The sequence below is a fragment of the Argopecten irradians genome, chromosome 6 (genome assembly GCF_041381155.1).
Source record: "Argopecten irradians isolate NY chromosome 6, Ai_NY, whole genome shotgun sequence".
In the NCBI taxonomy this organism is placed as follows: domain Eukaryota; kingdom Metazoa; phylum Mollusca; class Bivalvia; order Pectinida; family Pectinidae; genus Argopecten; species Argopecten irradians.
Genome location: NC_091139.1, coordinates 4,999,072 through 5,022,441, shown reverse-complemented (window position 1 = coordinate 5,022,441; position 23,370 = coordinate 4,999,072). Strand labels below are relative to the sequence as shown.

Genomic DNA, 23,370 nt, shown 5'->3' with positions numbered 1-23,370 from the left:
ATCACTTTAGTCACAACCAAGTCACTCTCAACCAAATGGTCATAAACATTCTTATTAGACTATGAATTTTATATATGGTGATTGACACCCATATTTACCTAGAGCTAGTTAACAAGTATTCAAGTCAGCAAAACAGGTTCCATTTGCTTTGTAAACAATCTCCAATCACAAAGAAAACAAAGACTGCATTAAAAACATTTTATTATTATATGTTTAAAATACCTATTTTATCATTACCTGAAGATTATATTTCAAGATCATAAAGTTTATTAGCATAAACTTAAGATTTCCCAAAAATTATGTAAGCTCCACATTTTTGTTCTTTTTTTTTGTGTGTTTTTGCCTGGACCAGATTTCCAATACTGAAACCTGTTGGAATTTGAAAACACAGTGAAATATTAATCTTTCTTCCAAATATCACATTAAAATAATTCTCAATTAATGCAATGGTGTTGATGAATGTTAGTCCTGTCACTTGCCCTGTCTAATTGTATTGAGGATTAAATGTAACCCAGTGTGCACTCTGTTGGTTTTTAGCCAAGTCACTTGTTGTAAACAGCGATTTATACACTTTGCTTGCTTTGGGATTATCTTGAACACTGCTAATTGACTTTGGCTTTTTCGCTTCTTCTGTCTTTCCATTTACACGTCTTGCTTTGTAATCTGCTTTGCCATTGGTTAGTTTTGAAGTGTGTGATGAGCTTCCATTGGTCAAACCATTCAGTGATGATGTAGGCTCTATTCTAGGCATTTTACTTGTAGATGCTGATTCTGTAATTGAAGGCTTTTACTTAAATACACAGACAAAAGTTATCCTAATCAAAGTTCCAATTAAGTTAATAACATACAAGATTAATCAGGTATATAATATTGCCTGATTTGACTCATAAGTATAAGTCTCTCGACTGAACTCTGACAAAACAGTCCATTTTCAAAATAGTGTATACTGCATTAAATCTTCTTTAGTTCTAGATAACAGTGTTGCTATGGAATCCAGAAATTCATTATAGTGATATGTTGTATTTGACTGCATAAGCATCTCTATAAACCCCGTGCATATAAAGTCCCTCCTCCCCCCCTTTTTTTGAAGCCTCTATTTCACTGACTCCGAATTAATGCAGACTGAAAATAAGATGGCTTATTTTGTGCAAAAAACTTGTGAAAGTGTAGTCCAAATTGGGTTCTCCTAAGTGTCCCCTCTTTTGTTCCAATAATGTAAGTGCCATGGGTGCTTATTGTGTCAATATGGTAAATGAAGTAATTATACACACAAAATCCCCCTGAGTAACCCTACCTGATTCCTGACTAGCTGATCCTGCAGCTGCCTCTGGTGCTTTGTGTTTCTGTGCCTTCTTAGCTTTCTACAAAAAATAAACATTTCTGATGTACTAGTATGTCCAATATCACTACAGTGTGACTTCACTCAACCGGATGTCACTGGGGTCAGCATATTTGACTGGTTTACCCAGGCTTCCAGATTCTACAGGCTTTTATTATATATTACTATAAGGTTAAGAAACGAAAATGACATTACAATTTTAAAAGCTGGGAGGTGGCCGGATTGACCTTTAGCAAGACAGGTGACTTACAACTTTTGGTAATTTAGCTATCATTGTTCATGACCTTTGATCTTTGTTTGGTAAGATTGGTTTTATTAGTTTAATGTTATGTCCTATTAAGAGCCAGGGTCATTAAAGGACGCTTGGTACATTTGTCGGTAAAGAAGAAAACCAGAGTACCTAGAGAAAAACCACCGACCAGAGGTCAGTACCTGGCAACTTCCCTTAATGGGATGACCCAAAAGTGGAGGGCTTATGGTAATATGTCAGGACATCTTATTCACTTGACTAATGGTAGGTAACAGTTTTGATTTTTAAGAAAGGTAAGAAAAATCCTAACTTTTGACAAAAATTGTTAACGTTGTTCCTGGCCTTGTACCTTTAACATTTAGTAAGAGAGCTAACATAATTCAAATATTTGACAAAGGCAGGAACCAATGCTCCTTGAACTTTGACCTCTGTAAGTTCCTGACCTTTTCCAGTTTAGCCTGAAGCCTCCTGGCCTCCATGCGTTTGTACAACTCGTCCACTTCTTCCTCTGTGCCATTGAGTATTACGATATCCTCTGCGCTGAAAGGTGTTCCACACTGAAACAAACCCAGATAGACAGCATTTATACATTTCCCCGTCAGTCATAAATAATTTTTTTTTAAAGTTATTGCAAAACAGCAAATTTAAATGATTTAAGATCAATTTAATTTTACACAACATACCTTGTGACAGATTTGACCTTTGACCTCTTTGTTAGCTCTTTCTGATAAAACACATCCACACTTCCACAGCACAGAGAATCTACAAAAAAGGTCATATGTACTCACTAAAAATCTGTAATAAGAGTTCAAATCAAACCTTGGTAACAACTATTAATCAATTATTTGGTGTTTTTATCACTGCATCCTTGATACTCCAGGGGTTACTATTACTGTTGTTATATCCACCCCTGCAATACGCCAGAGCAAAACTGAAGGCAGTTCAGGAGAAAAAAAACCTGACCAATCACAGGCCTGCAGACTACGATTGAAGATAAGAGACAGCGATGCCCAACTTCAAAGCTATGCACAGTGTACCATTATTCAATTATTTTGAATTATTATTATAAATGACCAAACTATCTGCTCATATGTGGTGGATATCCCGGGGGTGGATATAACAACAGTGATAGCAACCCCTAGAATATCAAGGATGTTGTCATTGCATCTGGGTTTTTATTGATGATAAGAAGTCAATGGTTAAATAACCAGAATCTAGGTACCATATTTCTTCATTTATTTCAGATTAATTTCCAATGGATAAGAATTATATTTTTGAAAAAGAAAATCACTTAATATGGAGAACTATTGACAAAAGTGATAAAAGGTTTTTTTAAAACTACATTTAATATACAAAGTGAATATACACAGATAATTTCAAAATAAGAGTCTTAGAGAAAAGTCTTTCATCAAATCTCTTATTTGAAATACACCCACCTGTGTTTGCCGTTCATCTCTATACCCACGACAGGACAGATGTAAGGAGCTATGTTGGTGTCGATGTACCCGTCTCCTTTCTCATTCTTGGGTTTGTCATATGCTGGATTCTCTGTCAAATTTAGCTGTTTCAGATCCTATATAATTAAAGAACATATAATGTCAAAAGTAATATACACAGACTAATGGTAATATAAAATGATGTACTACTGTAAGATATCAAATAAATATTCATAAATGTCAACACTTTTTATGTATTCCAGATATGAATTTATGCTTACCGTATTTCACTGCAAATAAGACCCCTCAAGCAAATAAGATCTCCACGTATTTTAACATATTTCCAGATTTAGAAGGATATGTCTGAAAATAAGACCCCCCCCCCTATTTTTCCATTTACTGGAGGGTAGATTTGAGCAATGGAGTAATTAACGACTCAAACCTCATAGATTGATGTTATCAGGTGGGTGGGTTGTCTACAAATAAGACCCCAACCACTTTCAACCTTTATTTCTTTGGGCGATGGGTTTTATTTGCGATGAAAAACGGTTATGTCACAAAAACCAGTTGAGTAGTTATTTCCTAATATTATATAAATAGTCAAGAAATAATTACCTTAAACCCTCTGAGATGACAGAAGCTAGATGCACATTCAAACTTGGATCGGTCAAGCAAAAGTTCCAATACACATTCTTTGTTGTACAATCTGATACAGAAGGGTAGAAGACATAAACCATTTAAATTAGAACATCACATTTCATAAAGAATATCAAGGGATGCTAGGTTTGTCACTTTTGTCTCTCTAATCTCTCGCCAAAATAGAGCTTATATCTTAAGGCACAGACATGTATTTCGATATATTTGAATAAGGCTTTTATATATAACGTTACTTTGATAACTTGGTCAGATATTTATCATTTAGTATTGTTGGAGAGCAGTTAACAGTTGATTATTTACTTGTTGCAAAAAAAAAAAATATTTGTTGAAATTTTCCGAGAGAGGAATAATTGACACAACTTACTTTCCGAGCTCACAGGCCATGATGGGTGGACGTAGTGGTTCTTGTGTGATGGCACAGTGTTTCCACTTAGCATCAAGTTCAGCAACTTGATCTTTCTGGAAAGGCAAGCAATTGCAGTTTTTAACAATAAGCAACTAAACTTAAATACTTCAATAATTCATTGTTATTTAGTTGTCTAAAGAACCAGAGCAAGACTGTTATTTATTCATGTTCCACTTTTTTTCATAATTGGAATTGTTTTATTTAGCTAGGACTAGGAGCCTAAGCTTAGGATAATACTGTCCCTTCTTTGGTGTCTAGTTTCTGTACACTGCTTCTGCTTCTGTCATTTGGGTATCCCCAGTCAATGTTCTGGCTATTTTGATACCTTGGGAAAAATTTCCAGCATGTCGCTTACACTGGATCGATTTCTATGTTGATTAAGAGTTAAAAATGCACTTTACATTGGACAATTTCAATTTTGGAGATGTCAGTTTCGAGATAAGGGTCCCAAACGGTACATGCATATTTAACAGATGGTCTCACTAGTGATTTATAACGAAGCCTGTTCTTTCATGCATTTGGAGTTTATTTTAAGGTTTCATCGTAAAAAGCTAAGAGTGTTGTTTGCTTTGTTAAAGATGTTGCCAATATGCTTCCCCCAGGTCAAGTCTGATGTTAGGGTTACACCTAGGTACTTTACTGAGTTTACATGTTCTAGAGTGTGGCCGTGTAGTGTACGTATAAGCAAATTTTTTCAGAGAACGACTATGTGTAATAGATAGAACATTATACTTGCTCGGGTGAAAGGACATACTCCAGTCTTTTTCCCATGCCGCCAACTTACCAAGGTCAGGCTTGAGACACTTTGCATCCTGCTCAGATGATATAGTCAGGTATACTATTGTATCATCAGTAAATAATCTTGTTGTATATTTTAAACCAGCAGCCAAATCATTAATATAATGTAGAAATAGACTTGGTCTTAAAACAGATCCCTGGGGTACTCCGGACTCTACTGGCATGTAATAAGAGATTTCACCTTCACACAGGACAGCTTGTTTTCGACCTAATAGAATGTGCTTTATCCACTGGTTCATTTTCGCCCTAATCTGATATTCCAGTAATTGGGTTTCAAGGGATCTAAATTTTCAAGACAAGTACCTATGATAATGTCTGGTTTCATGGAGTCTATTATGTGGTGTAGATCCTATTTTTTTTGTTTTTTTTTTTTTTTGTTACTGAACGGAAATTTATTGTAAAATTGGGACAACCTGACAAATGGCTGACAGCCATCAGCTGGTCGTGGCAGTAAATCCTACATCAATCGCCAGAATAAGAAGATATACTTTACCTGTTCAGCTTTCTTCTTAACCCTTACTAATTCGTCTCGCCTCGGAATAGTACCCCCGTCGCATCCCATCCTGTTTTACACAGAATATTAGACAAAATATAAAATGAATGTTGACGACTTGTTCTTGTTTTGGAAGTACACTCAGATCGGTATGATGAAAACGTTTTTCCTAAACTAGTCTGAATGTTAAGCGTGTAATTGAGCAAGATTTGTTTGTTTACAATGAAACGTGTAGCCACTGTTTAGTATTTTCAAGATGTAAAATACGATAAAAATAAAGGAAACAATATTAAAAAAAGTAGATAAATAATTGAGAAATCGATCGACGATAAATATGGATTTATAGTTCTCAAGTTTATTTGTGAATTCCTGACGGACGTCGATAACGGGTACCTGTTGCAGTAGTTTCGTATTAACATTGAAGCCGGTCAACGTGGAATGCTATAATCGCAAGTCCAATCGACATCCTGGTCAACTGAGAAGAAGTATGTATCATTATGACCCTTTCAACGCTAGAATGGTTAATAAATAGGCATACGTGATTTTCGTTGTGTACACGTGACATTACGTTACTTTGTCCAATGTCATGCACGTGTGTATCAGTGCACGTACATAATAACAGCTGAATAAGGACTTTACCAGAATATCAACACGTTTCACTGAAACAAGCATAAAATACAATCAAACCAGACAACTTTTATTATTATTCTTAAATACTGGACACAGCCTTTGCTTTTCAATCTACCTAAGAAAATTTATATAAGATACATGTATATTTTTATAAAAGCAAGTTTCCAAACAAAGGGCAATAACTCTGTATATCAAATGCAGTTCTTTAAATAATTAGCATATAAATCTATAACTGTTAACTGTTTAGGAAGTACTTAACCAGTTTAGCAGTGATAAATTTAAATGCTTACCTAACCAGTTTAGCAGTGATAGATTTAAATGCTTATAAAGATTCTGCATTTAATATACAGAGTTATAGCCCTTTGTTTGGATACTTGTTGTTAAAATATGATATCTTATATAAATAACGATAATTGCGCCACAATATTCATTATACTTTGATATACAGAGCTATTGCCCTTTGTTTGGATACTTGCTGTTAAAATATAATATCTGTAAATAAATAACGATAATGGTGCCACAGCATTCATTACACTTCCTAAATCTATGGTGTTAAATGATATTGGAGGATGTTAATAAAAAGGAAGGATAGAGTTCTAACGTATTCGACCCAATAATTGCCTGGGGTGCCTAAAAAATTGAAACACTGAGGGGGGCACTTAAAAGAAACAAATTGGGCTATCATCAATCTAATTAAAATTCGATGTTCATTATCTACTCCGTACGGAGTATACGGAGTAGATAATGAACATCGAATTTTAATTAGATTGGGCTATCATTTCATAATATGAAATGGAATTGAAGTCTAAAAAGGGGGAGGAGTACTAATGGTTTGAATATGGTATATTAATCTTTTCCAACTTTGCTCTATGAATTTTGAACTTCAATTGTTGGTGAACAGGAGAAATGAACATTTGTTTTTGATTGCTGTAATCAACATTTTCACGGCAAGATAAATCTTTTCATGTCAGGATTTGATTAGCCCCAATTGATTATCAATTGATGCCATGCATGTATTTGATTGAATCTTTAAAAAAACCATTTTGTTACAAACAGTCCTTTGTATGTGTTATTCAAAACATCAATTTTGGATTTTAGGATTCAAACATGGCTGGTTGTGTACTGGTAACAGGAGGGGCAGGGTTCGTCGGTTCCCATTCTGTGGTGGAGTTAGTGAACGCTGGTTACTCTGTGGTTGCTATGGACAACCTTGTTAACGCTAGCATGGGTAAGTGGACATTTATTTGACACTTGTTTAACGAGCTGTCATGCTAAAATATAGATCTTGTGTCGTTAGTATCACTTTGAGGATATCGGAGACTTCTGCTATGGGAGTTGGACTGCTGTCGACAGTTCTGATATTAAGGTATACGTAATGAATGTATGTTTATTAATAAACCTCAATATTTATCAAAGGTTATTTGAAGAGCTTAAAGGGACATTTCAGTGAGGCTAATTCGTTACATAACCACGAAGCAAAATATGACATAAATGTATTGTTCTACACACCTTAGGAAACACATGACAAGAAATAGTGACAAATTCCACAACATAGTTAAGTATTTTGATTAATACCATTGAAATTCCAAATCGTTGATCAATAAAATACGATTAAGCAGGTACAACATGTATGCTGTACCCTTATAGTCAAAGTCACACACGTTAAACAAATGCAATACATAACCACTGAGGAGTTGATGAAATTATTTATAGACAAGAACATGCGTCTAATAATGTTAACACAACTGTAACAGCGTTTTGAGTAGTTCTAGACAAAAAATTCTTTACTACACAAGCAAGGGTCAGGGTTCGGCATACAAGGCTATGTGTAATGGCAATTGAACATATCACATACATTTGACTACAGTGGGCTTTTCGGACATATCACAGTAAAACCAACTAATCTAATTTCCATTAGAACTGGTTTGATTCCGAAATATGTGCAAGTTTTAAAATACTCTTAGACCGAATTGTCCCTATAACAACTGAAAAAGTGCTATAGAAAAGTTGTTTTTTAAATAGTTAGAAATGTCATTGACCTGGTCAGTACTAGCAATGGTCAACTCAAGTTACGTGGCAAGAGACTACCTGTAAACAAAAAACCAATTCTCTGATAGTCAAGGGTTGTGTTTCATTCGGCTATGAAAATTAAAGATTTATCACATGGATGAATTAAGTTATTGAAAGATCAATTGATATTTTAAAGCCCCATTATGTTTTGGGGTGAAAAAATATTGTCATAAAGTACCAAACTTTGCTGAATAGTAGAGCATATATCCTTATGAAAATATCTGCTAATAAAAAATGCCCAACATTTCCATGTTTTTAAAAAACAATAGAAAACCCCTCTTCGGAGAGGGGGAAATCCGTAGTTCCGCCCCAGAGCCAAAACAATCTAGTACGCATGCGTAGGCACAAAAAAGTGGAATTTCCCTAACAAACTTCAACATCGTGCATGGCGAACGCACTGAAGACTCGCCAAATACGTGTCAGCGAACACACATGGGTCCGTTCATCACCACTTGCACGTTCCTTCAAACAACGACAATTTAGCGGTCAAGTTGCATTGCTCGATCGCGATCGACTGCACGTTACGATCCCACGCATTCCACGCGTGGACCTACAAATACATGTTGTACATGCATGTATTTACATGTAGTTTCTATATAAAACTAGGCTAAAACTATTCAAAAAGTGTTTGTTCTTGAATGGAAAGCAAGCAATTAACAAAATTATAATTGCAATGGTATTTGCTGATCTTATGTATTTTGTAATAAAGATTTATAGATGCCTATAGGGTCTAATCTAGCTTTGTTGAAATGTACATCGAAACCGAACACACGGACGTTTGTGTTACCTGATGAGGCCTCCCACGGGATGACTCGTAAACAAATGAAAGTAAACACAAACACGCCATGTCGTTACCTGCTATATAGATATACATACATACATACGAAGTCTGGAAAACCTACATGTTCTACTCCATCGCAGACCGATCGCGAGCATGTACATGAAACTTAGACCAGTGTTTGAGACAACATGTAGGGTCAACGACGATATCGGCATTATCGGATATATCAATGACAAGTGATCATGATCATGAATTACTAACTGAGTACAATCCACATAAAGATACATGTATATGAACCACGGGTGTTTGGCTCTATAGACTTTTTTTCTCTATATATGATATATACATGTACAAATGTATATGTAATACTGTGTCAATATATAAAGAGAGAAAAAATGTCTATAGAGCCAAACACCAGTGCATGAACCACATATGTAGGCCAATGTGATTCATTTTATCTCATAATTCATTGCATGCACGGGACAGGAAAAGGAATGCATGTACAAAATGTAGAATAGTTTGGTTTGATTGAATAGTACTAATTAAAAAATGGAGTATAAAAACAGTCCGTTAATGATTTCTATACAGTTCATCAAGTGAAGAAGATCTGATGGAAAAGTATACCAAAACAGCTAAAGAAAACCTGGATCAGTCCTTCATTAAAAGCAGAGAAAATGGGGAAAATATCCGTTTAAATAAGACTGGTAAAGTCCTAGCAGGCATCACGAACTTATTTTTTCTCACATATTTTATACAAATCGAACTTTTCCTATGAAAACAAATGGGCTGAATGCTAATAAACATAATTCACGTTCAGCGTAAAATGGAATGCACACTCGTGAAATTAGAGAAATTTCAGTTTCAATTTCCTTTTCCTTTTTACTACGTACATATAAGAATTACGTACCGACGGCAAATGATAGTCCACCAGGTAGTATCAAGGGTCAAGATAATATATGTTGTGTCTTTTTAATGATGAAACTCCAATAGTCTGACAATATTTATATCCCCTTAGTTCACTCTAATACTGACGTTTGTACTAATATAAATGCGAGTCTTTGATTAGTTTAATTCGCTCCGTGTACATAAAATTGTAGGCCTATATTTAAAAATGCCCATACGATAATTAGGACTCATGCACCTGGTAATCACTACTTGATGTATATAATGATCCTTTTCTAAATACACGAAACGTAATCGAAAAACATTTAATCAGCAGTTAATTATATAGAAATGAAATCTCGACAGGTATCGGTATATAGATACAACATACAGATTGATGTATCTCGACTAGCGTCGATTCGAGTGATCTTTCATCTATATGTACATGCATGTACTATCACATATTTCATAGACGAATATCGTTATAAAATACCCGAAGAATAAATAGAAAGCAGTTATAATACATGTATATAGTAAGCTATTAGTCCACCTCTTTATGTATGTTCTAAGTATTTACAGAGATTTAAATAGTAATGATATTTAAATCTCTGGTATTTAGATATACTGTGCTCTCCTTACTCTCAAATTATGAATAGATTAGTAGCATCATGGTATTTATTTATCTATATATAGTTTTGGATTAATACTGTATTTATCTCAAATTATTACACGAGAGGAAAGAAAATCAACCGATCATCACCAAAAATGACACGGCCACGTGTTTATATTTGTACGATAAAATACCCCATATGGTGCCCCATGTATGCATTTCACTATTTACATCCACTATTTTTCGATTAATACATATTTTGTATTAAGCTTTATATAAACTATATGTAACCTTTGACAGGACACATTTATAATCTGTGGAATCTAATATGTATCATATACTAAACAATTATAGAACATTGTATTGCTCACCGTTTCCTCAAAACTGCCCTCTGTCTCGGCCATGCGTGTTTTGTTTACTATATCCGGGTATCGAACACATACGTATACACGAGGTATTTTTAACTATGCAAATCAACCCGTTCTATTTTAAGAATTCTTTACTAATTGATTATTGCGTAATTATCTTCATTGTAAAGAAACGAAATGAAGAACCTTTCATAAGGAATGTTAATGTATATTTTAGCAAAGTTTGGTGAAAGCATAATGGGACTTTAAGGTCATCCCATCCATCTATTGAAATTAGCTGGCATTAAGCACTACTTGTTCTGATACACATGTTTACTAGGTAAAGCTTTTAAAGTGATACAGGCTAGCAATTGTAGAATGATTGTAGAACTTATTGATCTGTAAAAATTATTTCTTGATGCTACTCTATTTACTTGACCTCCTTTTAAAATTTTGATCTGAGTGTTGTATAACATTTACATAGAGAGTATGAAGCGAGTGGAAGCCATCACTGGACAGAAGATACCAGCCTATGCTGTAGACTTGTTAGATAAAGAGGCGCTCCGAGATCTCTTTAAAAAGGTATTGCCTTCAGTACTTGAAACTTCATCAGAATGCTATACAGTATGTTATAACAAGTTATCCCCCTTGGTTTGAAAGTTTTCTTCCAAATGTCACATGACATTATACACAGATATAATTCCTTTATACTGATGCTCATTTGATGGTACGCTTCAGTGAGATAGCACTATTATTAAGATAGGCAGGAGTTTTCACTGTCACAGAGAGACACAAACATATCTTTTGAAATTGATATTTGGTCTGAGATCAGTTCAGAACAATAGTTCCTTGTTTATCAATTTATGATGATTATTGAAGATTGATTGTATATGTTGCTTTCTCTCCATACAGCATAAATTCACCAGTGTAATCCACTTTGCTGGACTGAAGGCTGTGGGAGAATCATGTGAGCTGCCTTTGTTGTACTACAAAACTAATGTTGGAGGTACCATGAATCTTCTTGAGGTGAGGGATGTGTACAATTGTATAGCATTGAAAAAAAATCATACACTATGTATCTTACAAGACACAAAACTTTTTCCACATCCAACACCTTTTCATATATAAGTCATACTAAGCTAAATGACTGACTGTTAGATCAAACTTATATTCAGTTTTGATAAATTGTTTATATATTAAGCACATGTGTGGCTGATATTTCTGAGCTACAAGATAATAATGTTGCTGCCACAAGCTATTTAAAGAACTAGATGATATTATATTGTCATACCATTTAACATATAACAGGAGGATAGCTATCTCTCCCATCCTTCAGGTTCCAAGGATTTGAATATCAGCGAATAAGACAGAGATAAACAAACAATTAAGTATTAATTAACAAAACATGAAAACTAACAGAAAAGTAAACGAGACAACTATCAGCTTACACACTCATTCTCCAGACACACCAAACCAAATGACTACACAATTAGTATAAAAATTTCCCTACATTTAAGACAACGCACCTTCACAAGACAGCAATGTATACTGGGACAGCAGGTGAGAGATAGAGTTACAGCACAACTGGTGCCTGACTGCCCGTATCCACTCTATACCTGTACATAAATTACATATGGTTTTATACCCGTTCACATAAAATGCACATTTACGCTAGCCAATCAACACATAGATAACATACTCACTTCGAATTCAACCAGACAATAAACTGTATGACTATTAAACAGACTCTCGAAAGTACAACAATAAACACACTCTGTTACAAACATTATACAATGTACACAACTTTTCTTGCATTCAATGTCATATTGTAAGTTATAACTAACCAAAACCTAGTATATATCAGTAAGTATAAACCAAGAAAAAAGTACTTGTCCATGTAGAGTTGAATATATAAAAAATAAAACTCAACGACCTTCCTCTAGTACTTTCGCCATTTCATGATGGCTCTTCAGGAATATATATATATATGTGTATATGTATATTAACTTTGGTAAATGATACAAACAGATGATATAGCTGTTGATAACGTACAGGAATTTTATTTTTCCAGGTAATGAAGGAGAATAATCTGAAGAACCTGATATTCTCCAGTTCAGCTACAGTATATGGTACACCGGAGTACCTCCCCCTAGATGAGAAACACCCTGTCGGCGGATGTACAAACCCATACGGTAAAACCAAGTACTTCATAGAGGAAATCCTCTGTGACCTTTCCAAGTCAGATTCTGTAAGTTGATTTCGCTACTGAAATAATTTATTATGAAAAAATACAAAGTACAAATGTAATCAGGTATTTCTTAATGTATTCTAAAACAGCAGTATTAATAGTATACGTTATAATATATAGTAAGATTAATTGTACTGTTAATTCAAACGTATATGATTAACCGTCATAAATAATAGCTTTACAAAGAAATCATTTGACAATCCAACCCAAACTGGTATACAATATATTTAAAGTAAAATTGGATTAAAACATTATTTTCATTCAAAGAATGTGTTGTTTTTATCTACTTCAGTCATGGAACATTGTATTGCTGCGTTATTTCAACCCCGTGGGAGCCCACAAGTCTGGTACGATAGGAGAGGACCCACAGGGACCCCCAAACAACCTCATGCCTTATATAGCACAGACAGCCGTAGGTAAACGGAAGGAGCTGAGTGTTTATGGCAATGATTACGACACACCTGATGGTACAGGTAAGAAATATGCAGGAGTAGAAAAATGACATTGAGTAGGACATGTCCCACCATCCAGTGGTTGTGACGTCATATGACATTACAATTAAGGGAAGGTGGGATGAATGGATCACAACCAGAACTTCATAAATTTATTTCAATTCACAGAACAGTTTAGTTTGATGGGTTCAGAGCCTATTACCTGCCAGAGTCATTTATTAAGGATGTGTCAGGTTAAGGAGGTGGAGGAAAGCCGGAGTACCTGGAGAAAAGACATCAATCTACGGTCAAAACCTGGCAACTGCACCACTTGGGATTTGAACTTTGAATATGTGTGTTGAGTGCTTTTGATAATATGTCAAGACATCTTAACCACTTGACCACCATGGCCCCCATCATGGAATGGAAACTGATACATATTATAACATACTGGTATGCCGGAAAGCAAAATACCATGTGACATTAACAGACTATATAGTCTTTATATGTATGTGATTGGACTACTGCTTTAGGATGAGTTGCTTTTGATGTCTGGTTTGTTGGTAGGTGTGAGGGACTATATCCACGTGGTAGACTTGGCCTTGGGACACGTGGCAGCACAGAAGAAACTGGAGGAGAACTGTGGCTGTAAGGTAAGTAAATCTGACAGGGATTTATAAAGGATTACCCATCCTTGATACTCCAGTAGTTAATATATCTGATGTTGTAGCCATCCCTGGACTATCTCATTATAAAACTGAAGACAGTTCAAGAGAAAAAATCTGACCAATCACAGGCCTGTCAAGACTGCCTTTGAAGACCACAGAGAGAGCGCTGCCTAACTTCAAAGCTACACAGTCAATCACAGTGTATCGTTATACAATTAATTTGATGTGCATCAAATGACTAAATAACCAGTTCTGTTACCTTCAGTTTTACTATGAGATAGTTCAGGGGGATATAATGTCAGTGATAGTAACCCCTGGAGAGTTGAAGATGATGACTACCAAACAAGGGAAGTTATATGACACATTGTGTTATTCTTAGTACCATTTATTTATGGTAGATCTCTTACTTTTCTCTGCTTTCTTTCCATCAGTATGAAATGAAGCCTCCGGTTTCCATTTATAGTAACTTTTATTAGGTCACCTGAGACGAAGTCTCAAGTGACCTATTCTAATCGCCTTTTGTCCGTCGTCGTCCGTCGTCCGTCGTCCGTCTTATGTCCTTAAACAATTTACATTTTCGACTTCTTCTCCAAAACTGCTGAAGCAATTTCAATGAAATTTTGCACAAACCTTCTAAGGCATAAGGCCAATCAAAATTGTGAATTATATGGTCCCCACCCCCCAGGGGGCTCTGGGAGGGGCCAAAAGGGGTAAAATTGAGTAAAATTTCAAAAATCTTCTTCTCTACTCACAGATGTGGTAGAATCAAATACTCTTCATAGATAGAAAGGTCTTAAGGTCCTTTACAAAAATTGTGAATTATATGACCCTGGGGTCTCTAGTTTCCTCCTGGGGAGGGGGTTAAGTTTACTATACTTTATATTGAGAAAACACATTTTTGCGCATTATTTGGTCATTTGTAATAGGAAATGAGTCAAATGTTGTCAGAATTATCAGTATGAGATGGCCATTTAATCCTATTTACAAATTTTCTATAACTGACCCCCAGGGGCCTTAGAGGCGGGGTCAAAAGGGGTCAAATAGGCTAAAACTTCAAAAATCTTCTGAAATTCTGGATATGGTAGAATCAAATACTTTTCATAAATAGAAAGGTCTTAAGGTCCTTTACAAAAATTGTGAATTATATGACCCTGGGGTCTCACGTTTCCCCCTGGGGAGGGGGTCAAGTTTACTATAGTTTATATAGGGAAAACACATTTATGAGCATTTTTTGCTCAATTTTCATTGGAAACGAGTCAAACTTGGTTAGAATTATTAGCCTAAGATAGCATTTTAATATCATATCCACATTGGTTCTGGCCGACCCCCTGGGGGCAGAGGGGCGGGGCTAAAAAAGGGTCAAATAGGCTAAAACTTCTTCTGAAATTCTGGAAATGGTAGAAACAAACACTTTTCATAAATAGAAAGGTCTTAAGGTCCTTTACAAAAATTGTGAATTATATGACCCTGGGGTCTCCTGTTTCCCCTTGGGGAGGGGGTCAAGTTTACTATAGTTTATATAGGGAAAACACATTTATGAGCATTTTTTGCTCAATTTTCATTGGAAACGATTCAAACTTGGTTAGAATTATTAGCCTGAGATAGCATTTTAATATCATATCCATATTGGTCCAGGCCGACCCCCTGGGGGCAGAGGGGCGGGGCCAAAAAAGGTCAAATAGGCTAAAACTTCAAAAATATTCTTTTAAAATTCTGGAAATGGTATAATCAAATACACTTTATAGATATGAAAAGGTCTTAAAGTTTGTTTATAAAAATTGTAAATTATATGACCCTGGGGTCTCCTGTTTCCCCTTGGGGAGGGGGTCAAGTTTACTATAGTTTATATACGAAAAACACATTAATGAACATTTTTTGCTCAATTTTCATAGGAAATGAGTCAAACTTGGTTAGAATTATTAGCCTGAGATAGCATTTTAATATCATATCCACATTGGTCCTGGCCGACCCCCTGGGGGCAGGGGGGGAGGGCTAAAAAAGGGTCAAATAGGCTAAAACTTGAAAAATCTTCTAAAATTCTGGATATAGTAGAATCAAATAATTATAGATGGAAAGGTCTTCAGGTGTTTTATAAAAACTGTGAATTATATGATCTTGGGGTCTCACGTTACCCCCTGGGGAGGGATCAAGTTTACTTTAGTTTATATAGGAAAAACATATTTGTGAACATTATTTGCCCAATTTTCGTAGGAAATTAGTCAAACTTGATTAGAATTATTAATCGAAGATATAGCATTTTAACATCCATATCCGTCCTCGATGACCCTCTGGGGGACCAGAGGGGCAGGACCAAACAGGGTCAAATTGATTAAAATTTCAAAAATACCTCTAAGTTCACAGGTTTGATGGAAGCAAATACTCTTCATAGTCTAAAAAGGTCAAATTTATAAATCACTGACCAACTTCAAGGCCCAGCATATAGTGTTTATATGTCTTTAATTTGTTTCATTATTTGTTTCATTATATATTCTAACTCAGGTGACCGTTAAGGCCCATGGGCCTCTTGTTTTGCTTGTATTGATTATGCTCAACACCCATAGTTTGTAAGCCATGAATTCTGTATACTATAAACATTGCTATTTGGCAATACTTGTATTGCATTTTTTATATGGTTATTTTAATCTTGGGGAAGAAATATAATTAAAATACTCACGATAATGCTGTGTTGTATTCTACAAAATTCAGTATTTATTTTCAGCTCTACAACCTGGGGACAGGTAATGGGTTATCTGTGTTAGATATGGTGAAAGCCTTTGAGAAAGCCTCTGGTAAATCAGTAAGTGTATTGTACAAAAAGCTGCTGTCTAGTTTGTTATTAAAGTATTGATATGTATATTTTAATTTGTTATTAAAAGTAAAGTGTAACTATTCAGTTTGTACTAAAACTAAAGTGTAACTATTCAGTTTGTATTTAAAGTATGGAGTAACTATTCAGTTTGTACTAAAAGTAAAGTGTAACTTTTCAGTTTGTATAAAAACTGAAGTGTAACTATTCAATTTGTATTAAAATTGAAGTGTAATTATTAAATTTGTATTACTACTAAAGTGTAACTATTCAGTTTTTATTAAAACTGAAGTGTAACTTTTCAGTTTGTATTAAAAGTAAAGTGTTACTATTCTGTTTGTACTAAAACTAAAGTGTAACTATTCAGTTTGTATTAAAACTAAAGTGTAACTATTCATTTTGTACTAAAAGTTAAGTGTAACTATTCAGTTTGTATTAAAACTGAAGTGTAACTATTCAGTTTGTACTAAAAATAAAGTGTAACTATTCAGTTTGTATTTAAACTGAAGTGTAACTATTCAGTTTGTACTAAAAGTAAAGTGTAACTATTCAGTTTTTATTAAAACTGAAGTGTAACTTTTCAGTTTGGATTAAAAGTAAAGTGTTACAATTCTGTTTGTACTAAAACTAAAGTGTAACTATTCAGTTTGTACTAAAAATAAAGTGTGACTATTCAGTTTGTATTTAAACTGAAGTGTAACTATTCAGTTTGTACTAAAAGTAAAGTGTAACTATTCAGTTTGTATTTAAACTGAAGTGTAACTATTCAGTTTGTACTAAAAGTAAAGTGTAACTATTCAGTTTGTACTAAAAGTAAAGTGTAACTATTCAGTTTGTATTAAAACTAAAGTGTAACTATTCAGTTTGTATTAAAACTAAGGAGTAGCTATATGTATAAGTATTCAGCTTGTAATTAAAGTGTAGCTATTCTGGATTTGCACATTACAGAGTTATCTGCCCTTGTGGGTAGGTATTGATTGTGACATCATGTGTTTGCGAGCGTAACAGCATACTTTACGAAGACTGACGTGAATTGCGCTTACAAAATAATGATGTCAAGATGGAAACCTACCAACAAGGGAGCTAAGTCTGTAATATGCAAAAACAGCATTCATTTTGCAACCACAGGGTAAAGTTTGTATTAAACTTATGTGTAGCTACATGTTTAACTATTCTGCTCTTAACTAAAGTGTAGCTATTTAGTTTGACTTCAATTATGTTTAACATTGAATTGACTTAAAGTCGTGGTTGTTTGAGAATGAGTTTGAAAGGTTTTTTGACTGGCTTATTTGTTTTTCCCTTTAGGTGCCTTACAAACTTTGTCCAAGACGTGCTGGTGATATCGCCTCCTGTTATGCAAATGCAGATCTAGCACAAAAAGAACTTGGCTGGAAAGCAACCCGAGGCCTTGATGAAATGTGTAAGTATACTAATATATTTACATTCACCTGCCACATCTACTTTATGAACTAACCCAGGCAAAGTGAAGTCTGTGCGGGTGTAACTTACACCCAAAACGTGACCATTATAGCGTCGCTAATATTGACATGGTAACGTCAACTGATCACCATCAAAATGGCTGTTCCATAGTGTGATTAAATCGTCGTATTATGAAGATTGTCTGCAAAGCTCTGGCATCTATCTAGACCATAGATTCCATATGAAGACAGCTTAATACTTAAATGTACTTCAGATCCAAGCAGGCATATATGAAAAATGTATATTTGTTACGATGTTTGACCAGATTTTGATGAATTAAGACAAATAACTTTGTGTTTACAGATTAATGAACTAAAATATCTATTGCAAATGGTACTGTATAGCATTTGATGGAAATTATATATGATAAACGAGTCTTACTGCATTTACAGAATTAGAAAGTAATTGATACAGACATCTTGTCTGCCCTCTTATTAATTTGTTTTTTTGCTATTTTTCACATGTATTGTTTTACACCTGTTTTCTATGTTGTATCTATAACAGGTGAGGATCTATGGCGTTGGCAGTCACAGAACCCCAATGGATTTAAGTCCTAGTACCAGCTGTGTAGGAGATTCTAAGTTGTCATAGTAACATGTAATGGGGATTGATTCCAGGTGATCTGACATTTGTGATTATCACATCTACAATCAAACTTCATGGATTTTAATCTTCATCCATGATTTGGGGGCCAGCAAATAAAATGTTGGGAGCTTATGGTTTTTCATTTTAAAAATATCTTCATTGATTCTTGCTTTACTTAAATCTATTTTCACTCTGTTGGGAAGACAGTTTGCTGGAACGAATCATTCCAATTGTGCATCTTCTATAGGCAATTTAAGAATTTTAAATGATTTGGGTTGGAATGCATAATTTCTTAGTTCATGTGACATGCTTTAATAATGCTATTTGTTCCGAAGGTTTTGCTGGTTTGGGATATTAAGTGTATTGTATTCCATATTTTATCGGTTTTCTTTTTTTAGTTTAATCTAGTTTTAATTTTAAAATATGACTGAAGGTTTGCTCTTTGTATACATGTACATGTAATATGATTTGTGTTTTGCTGGTGTATATATCCATCAAATACAATGGATCAGGTACTTCACAAATGTGTTCCACAACAAAATGGGAAAAGTATTACATTAGTTAGGTATACATGTACATCAATTATTTATGCTATTACTTACTTGCATTCAGTTGGTATTGTGATGCACTGTTAATGCTTTAACATTTTTTTTACTTCAAAAAGTACCATAAAATTTATTTTGTGATTTCTTAATATTATTGTCTTTTTTCTGTTTTATGTCATATTATTTAGAGAAAATTAAAGACTGTTTTTATTTTATTAACAAAATTATCAGTTATGTATTTTTTTTATTTTTTTAAACAGTTTCTTATTCAATTTAGAGTATATTTTTATAGAAAATCAGAAACAATTCCATAATGGACAGGTCTATTCTTTGATGTAGAATAGTCTAAGTGAATCTTTGGAGGTGAAAGAAATGATTGATGTGTAAAGTACATTAAAATGTGTTAAAAACGAACATGCATACAACGAGTTCATGACTGTAACGTAATTTTCTACATATGATTACTACTTAATGAAAAAGGTTCCCATAGATTAAACATGCTTTTGTGTGTAAAGAACTGTCAGAAATTAATTTCTCAAATTTGGATTAAGGTCTTCTTAAATACTTAAATACTTAAATCATGATTGAGATAAAGAGCTTTCTGTGACATCAGTTCATCATTCTTTCGGCTTGAAAAATACAGTAACATGTTGCATGTATATGTGTGATATTCAGAGAATGCTTGTCTTGTTTTGTTTTGTTTTCTCCTGAATCACACATTTGTATTTTTACATGTGTGACAGGTGTAGCTTTAAGCATGTTTTTGGTTTTTCTTTGAATCACCTTCATCACATCTCAGAACATGTGTCAAGTGTAATACCTGCAAGCATTTTCTTTTTGTTTTATTGTTTTTGTCTCTTTTGTTTCTGCATATATGACTAATGTGACACACTTTTGAAAAATTTTCTGTAGTTTTTGCCAATCAAAAGTATATTATGAAGTTGTGTATAGATAATTAACAGTGTCAATTGAATTTAGGAGTAAACACACAATAGTTGACCTGATTTTGTCCTCCATTCATATCTATCATTTTTTTTTATTTTTTTTTATTTTTCAAATTAAATTTTCTGTTTGTTGCATACACAACTTTACAAAAAAATATAGTTTCTGTAAAAAAATATGTTGAACCATTACATATAAGCATTATGACTGGAATCCCTCAGGTGTTTGAGAGACAAAAACCTCAATTAGGAATTCTACAATGTAGAAAACTGAAGTTAATTGGATACACAATCCATAGGTAGTATAAATGTGTTGTGCCATGACTATTAACATGCTTATTTTAGTGCGCCCAAATTTTAGCACAAAGCTGATCTTACCAGGTAAATGTTTTATTTAAACAGTTCAAATGTCTCTTCTTTCACAAATTTTTGACTTCTCGGTTATCCTCCGGTACAAAAACCAGCGATTAAAAAGCAATCTTGAAATTCTTGATCAATAATAACTTCTTAAACAAACTAGCAGAACAATCACCATGTTAGATATCTTGAAGATTGCAGAAAATATAATTGGCACAGTCTTATATCTTATCACAGCATTACTTGCACAAAAAGTGCTAGCTCTCCACCTCTGGTTTGAATCACATGGTTGACAGTTGCTGGGTACTGGCCAAGGGGTGGGTGGTTTTTCTCCGGGTACTCTGGTTTCCTCCACAAACAAACCTGGCACGTCCTTAAATGACCATGGCTGTTAATAGGATGTTGTACTATTAAAACCAAATAAACGAAAAAGTGCTAAGATAAAATCGCCACTAAAGTATGTATGTTGACAGTATTTATAACATGATTTATATGTAAATATATTTGTTTTCAAATGCAGTATTTAAAAATCATTTATAAAATGTTCGGGTATCTATGTGGCTTTAAAGAAGTATTCAATCAGTAATGTATTATTTATTGTTGGATAAGTGAATGTCAAACATTCATCGGTTAATCATTTGTGCTTTAATGTTTTACAATGAAATGAGATGCTCTGGCTCTGACACCAGACTTAGACATTATCATTGTGATTATGACAGATAGATGTCTGGTGTAGGGCCAGAGCGCAGTGCTATATCAAAAGGTGGAATTCGCCGACACCATTTGGGATCGGGCCAGGTCATCTCCCATTCAGACTGACCTCTGAGAGCTGAGAGGCCCCACTTACCAAGGTTTTTTCAACAAATGAATAGTTTATCTACCCAAATATAGCAATCGGATGAGGTTAGAGGCGATTTACATACTATGAGAAAATGGCAACAACGAGGATGAAGATTTAAAGTTGCGTAAAGGAAACTACTGTATTGACAAAATATAACGTGCATGCATGATAAAATGGATAGCTATGAGTAGATAAATTATTCATTTGTTGAAAGGACCAAGTTAAGTGATGCTCCTCAGTGGTAATGTTTTGTAAGCAGTTTCAATCAGAGATAACCTGGTCCGATACCAAACGGTGTTGAGAGTTCCACCTTTTGATATAGCACTATGCTCTAGCCCTACACCAGACATTTATCTGTCATAATGTCTATGTCTGGTGTCAGGGCCAGAGTATCTCAGACTACAAAAAAATAAATTGCTATCAACATGTGTGTCTAGTATCAGTGCCCTGTTGTAAAAAATGGGATTGAGCTAATTTTAATACAATCATTTATTTTTTATGCAAGACTCGTTAAATGATTGGACGGAACCAAGAATCACGTGATGACACTCACATTTGAAAGGGAGACAACAAACTTTATTAATGAACAATATTGTTTAAATGTCGAGAAAGTTGAATATTTTGTTAGAGTTTCCCCCCTTCCGCCAGCTGAAAGTTGAAGCCGCTGTAAAAATCAAGTTTAACTAAGGGCCTCGCCCACGGTTTATTTCACTATGCTATGCACAGGCGTTTGGCTCTATAGACATTTTTAATGTGTCAGTATTACATATATAGAGAGAAAAGTATTTATAGAGCCAAATGCCTGTGCATTATGCTACACTTACCTTTATATGATAAAAGTAGTTTTGTGCTTACAGCTGTGGGTTTCTGACGATTCTATGGTTCATGATACAGTGATATATATATATGATAAGTGTTAACTCTGTTTTAGTTTTCTCCAGATTCTAGACAGTCCATGAACGAGACTTAGTGCTCAGATATCCATTTCAAATCCATTGATAATTATGACGCAATTTTATCACTTTTTTGTAGGTTAATCGATAGATTATATCAAGAAACTAGTGCTCATTACGTTTTACAAACGGTTAGGTATATAAATGGGATCAACGACTTTAATAAACTGGTATAAATCATATAGATATACATATGTATTGTTTTTGTTGATCTATTGAATATCCTGCATCAACGATGTGTATGTCCTAAAGTTTTCAGGAGAGCAAACAGAAAACAGTGAAGTATATAATGACTTTAGAAAAACTCGTCAGTTCAAAACCAAACCATGGCTTATATCTGAATGAAATCCCATGTGTTTGTTTTTATTAAATGTAAATTACACTTGTTGTATCGGGTTTCAGATTAAAGTTATTATATATTTCTAACAGATATATTAAGACCCAAATGATATGATAAATTCCTGGACAAAGTGAGATAACTCGTATTTACAATTTCATGGGTTATTGCCCTTTTTGTGTTGGACCGCAGAGATCCAAAGGTTCCGGGACGCCTGCAAGGTTTGCTCGTGATATCATAACATGTCTGGTCTTCTAAAAGTCTTATTTCTCTATATGCAATGGAAATGAAGACACTCACGGACTTCATAACCGAAAATTAATAACATGTTATGGATAATGCACAACTCCTTCACCGTCGCTACAATACGCTTCAGCTACACTAGTTGGTACTGTCATACGTATCGGAAAGTAGTGCAAACTCAATGACTTAAATGACAATTCAAATAAAAATTCATTCAATCCGTCAAGTACTAAACTC

General features: G+C 34.3%; 2 protein-coding genes across 4 annotated transcripts in view; one reads left to right on the top strand and one right to left on the bottom strand.

Annotated features, from left to right (window-relative positions):
* Positions 1-183: 183 nt before the first annotated feature.
* Positions 184-23,370, bottom strand: part of LOC138324771 (replication termination factor 2-like) — a 63,273-nt gene continuing 40,086 nt past the window's right edge. For 2 of the 3 annotated variants that reach the window (XM_069269905.1, XM_069269904.1), the window contains exons 2-9: positions 5,380-5,449; positions 4,047-4,141; positions 3,641-3,731; positions 3,026-3,162; positions 2,273-2,351; positions 2,033-2,146; positions 1,295-1,361; positions 184-771 (exon numbers count right to left, since the gene is read on the bottom strand). In XM_069269905.1, coding sequence (XP_069126006.1) covers positions 485-771; positions 1,295-1,361; positions 2,033-2,146; positions 2,273-2,351; positions 3,026-3,162; positions 3,641-3,731; positions 4,047-4,141; positions 5,380-5,448 — 939 coding nt within the window. In that variant the 5' untranslated portion in view covers position 5,449 and the 3' untranslated portion in view covers positions 184-484. Of the gene's footprint in view, positions 772-1,294; positions 1,362-2,032; positions 2,147-2,272; positions 2,352-3,025; positions 3,163-3,640; positions 3,732-4,046; positions 4,142-5,379; positions 5,450-5,772; positions 5,820-23,370 lie in introns of those variants that run through there. The other variant, XM_069269903.1, reaches the window with a different exon arrangement.
* LOC138324770 (UDP-glucose 4-epimerase-like) lies at positions 5,714-22,735 on the top strand. The gene is made up of 10 exons (XM_069269902.1): positions 5,714-5,864; positions 7,108-7,237; positions 11,184-11,281; positions 11,612-11,725; positions 12,771-12,947; positions 13,240-13,420; positions 13,946-14,031; positions 16,766-16,843; positions 18,158-18,272; positions 18,836-22,735. Exons 2-10 carry the CDS (start codon positions 7,117-7,119, stop codon positions 18,886-18,888), a joined length of 1,023 nt encoding a protein of 340 aa, XP_069126003.1. The 5' UTR covers positions 5,714-5,864; positions 7,108-7,116; the 3' UTR covers positions 18,889-22,735.

Excerpts from the sequence above, each read along its gene's own strand:
- LOC138324770 (XM_069269902.1), top strand. The coding sequence starts at position 7,117 with ATGGCTGGTTGTGTACTGGTAACAGGAGGGGCAGGGTTCGTCGGTTCC. Across the intron at positions 7,238-11,183 it reads CCTTGTTAACGCTAGCATGG|AGAGTATGAAGCGAGTGGAA; the intron begins GTAAGTGGACAT and ends ACATTTACATAG. Across the intron at positions 11,282-11,611 it reads TCCGAGATCTCTTTAAAAAG|CATAAATTCACCAGTGTAAT; the intron begins GTATTGCCTTCA and ends CTCTCCATACAG.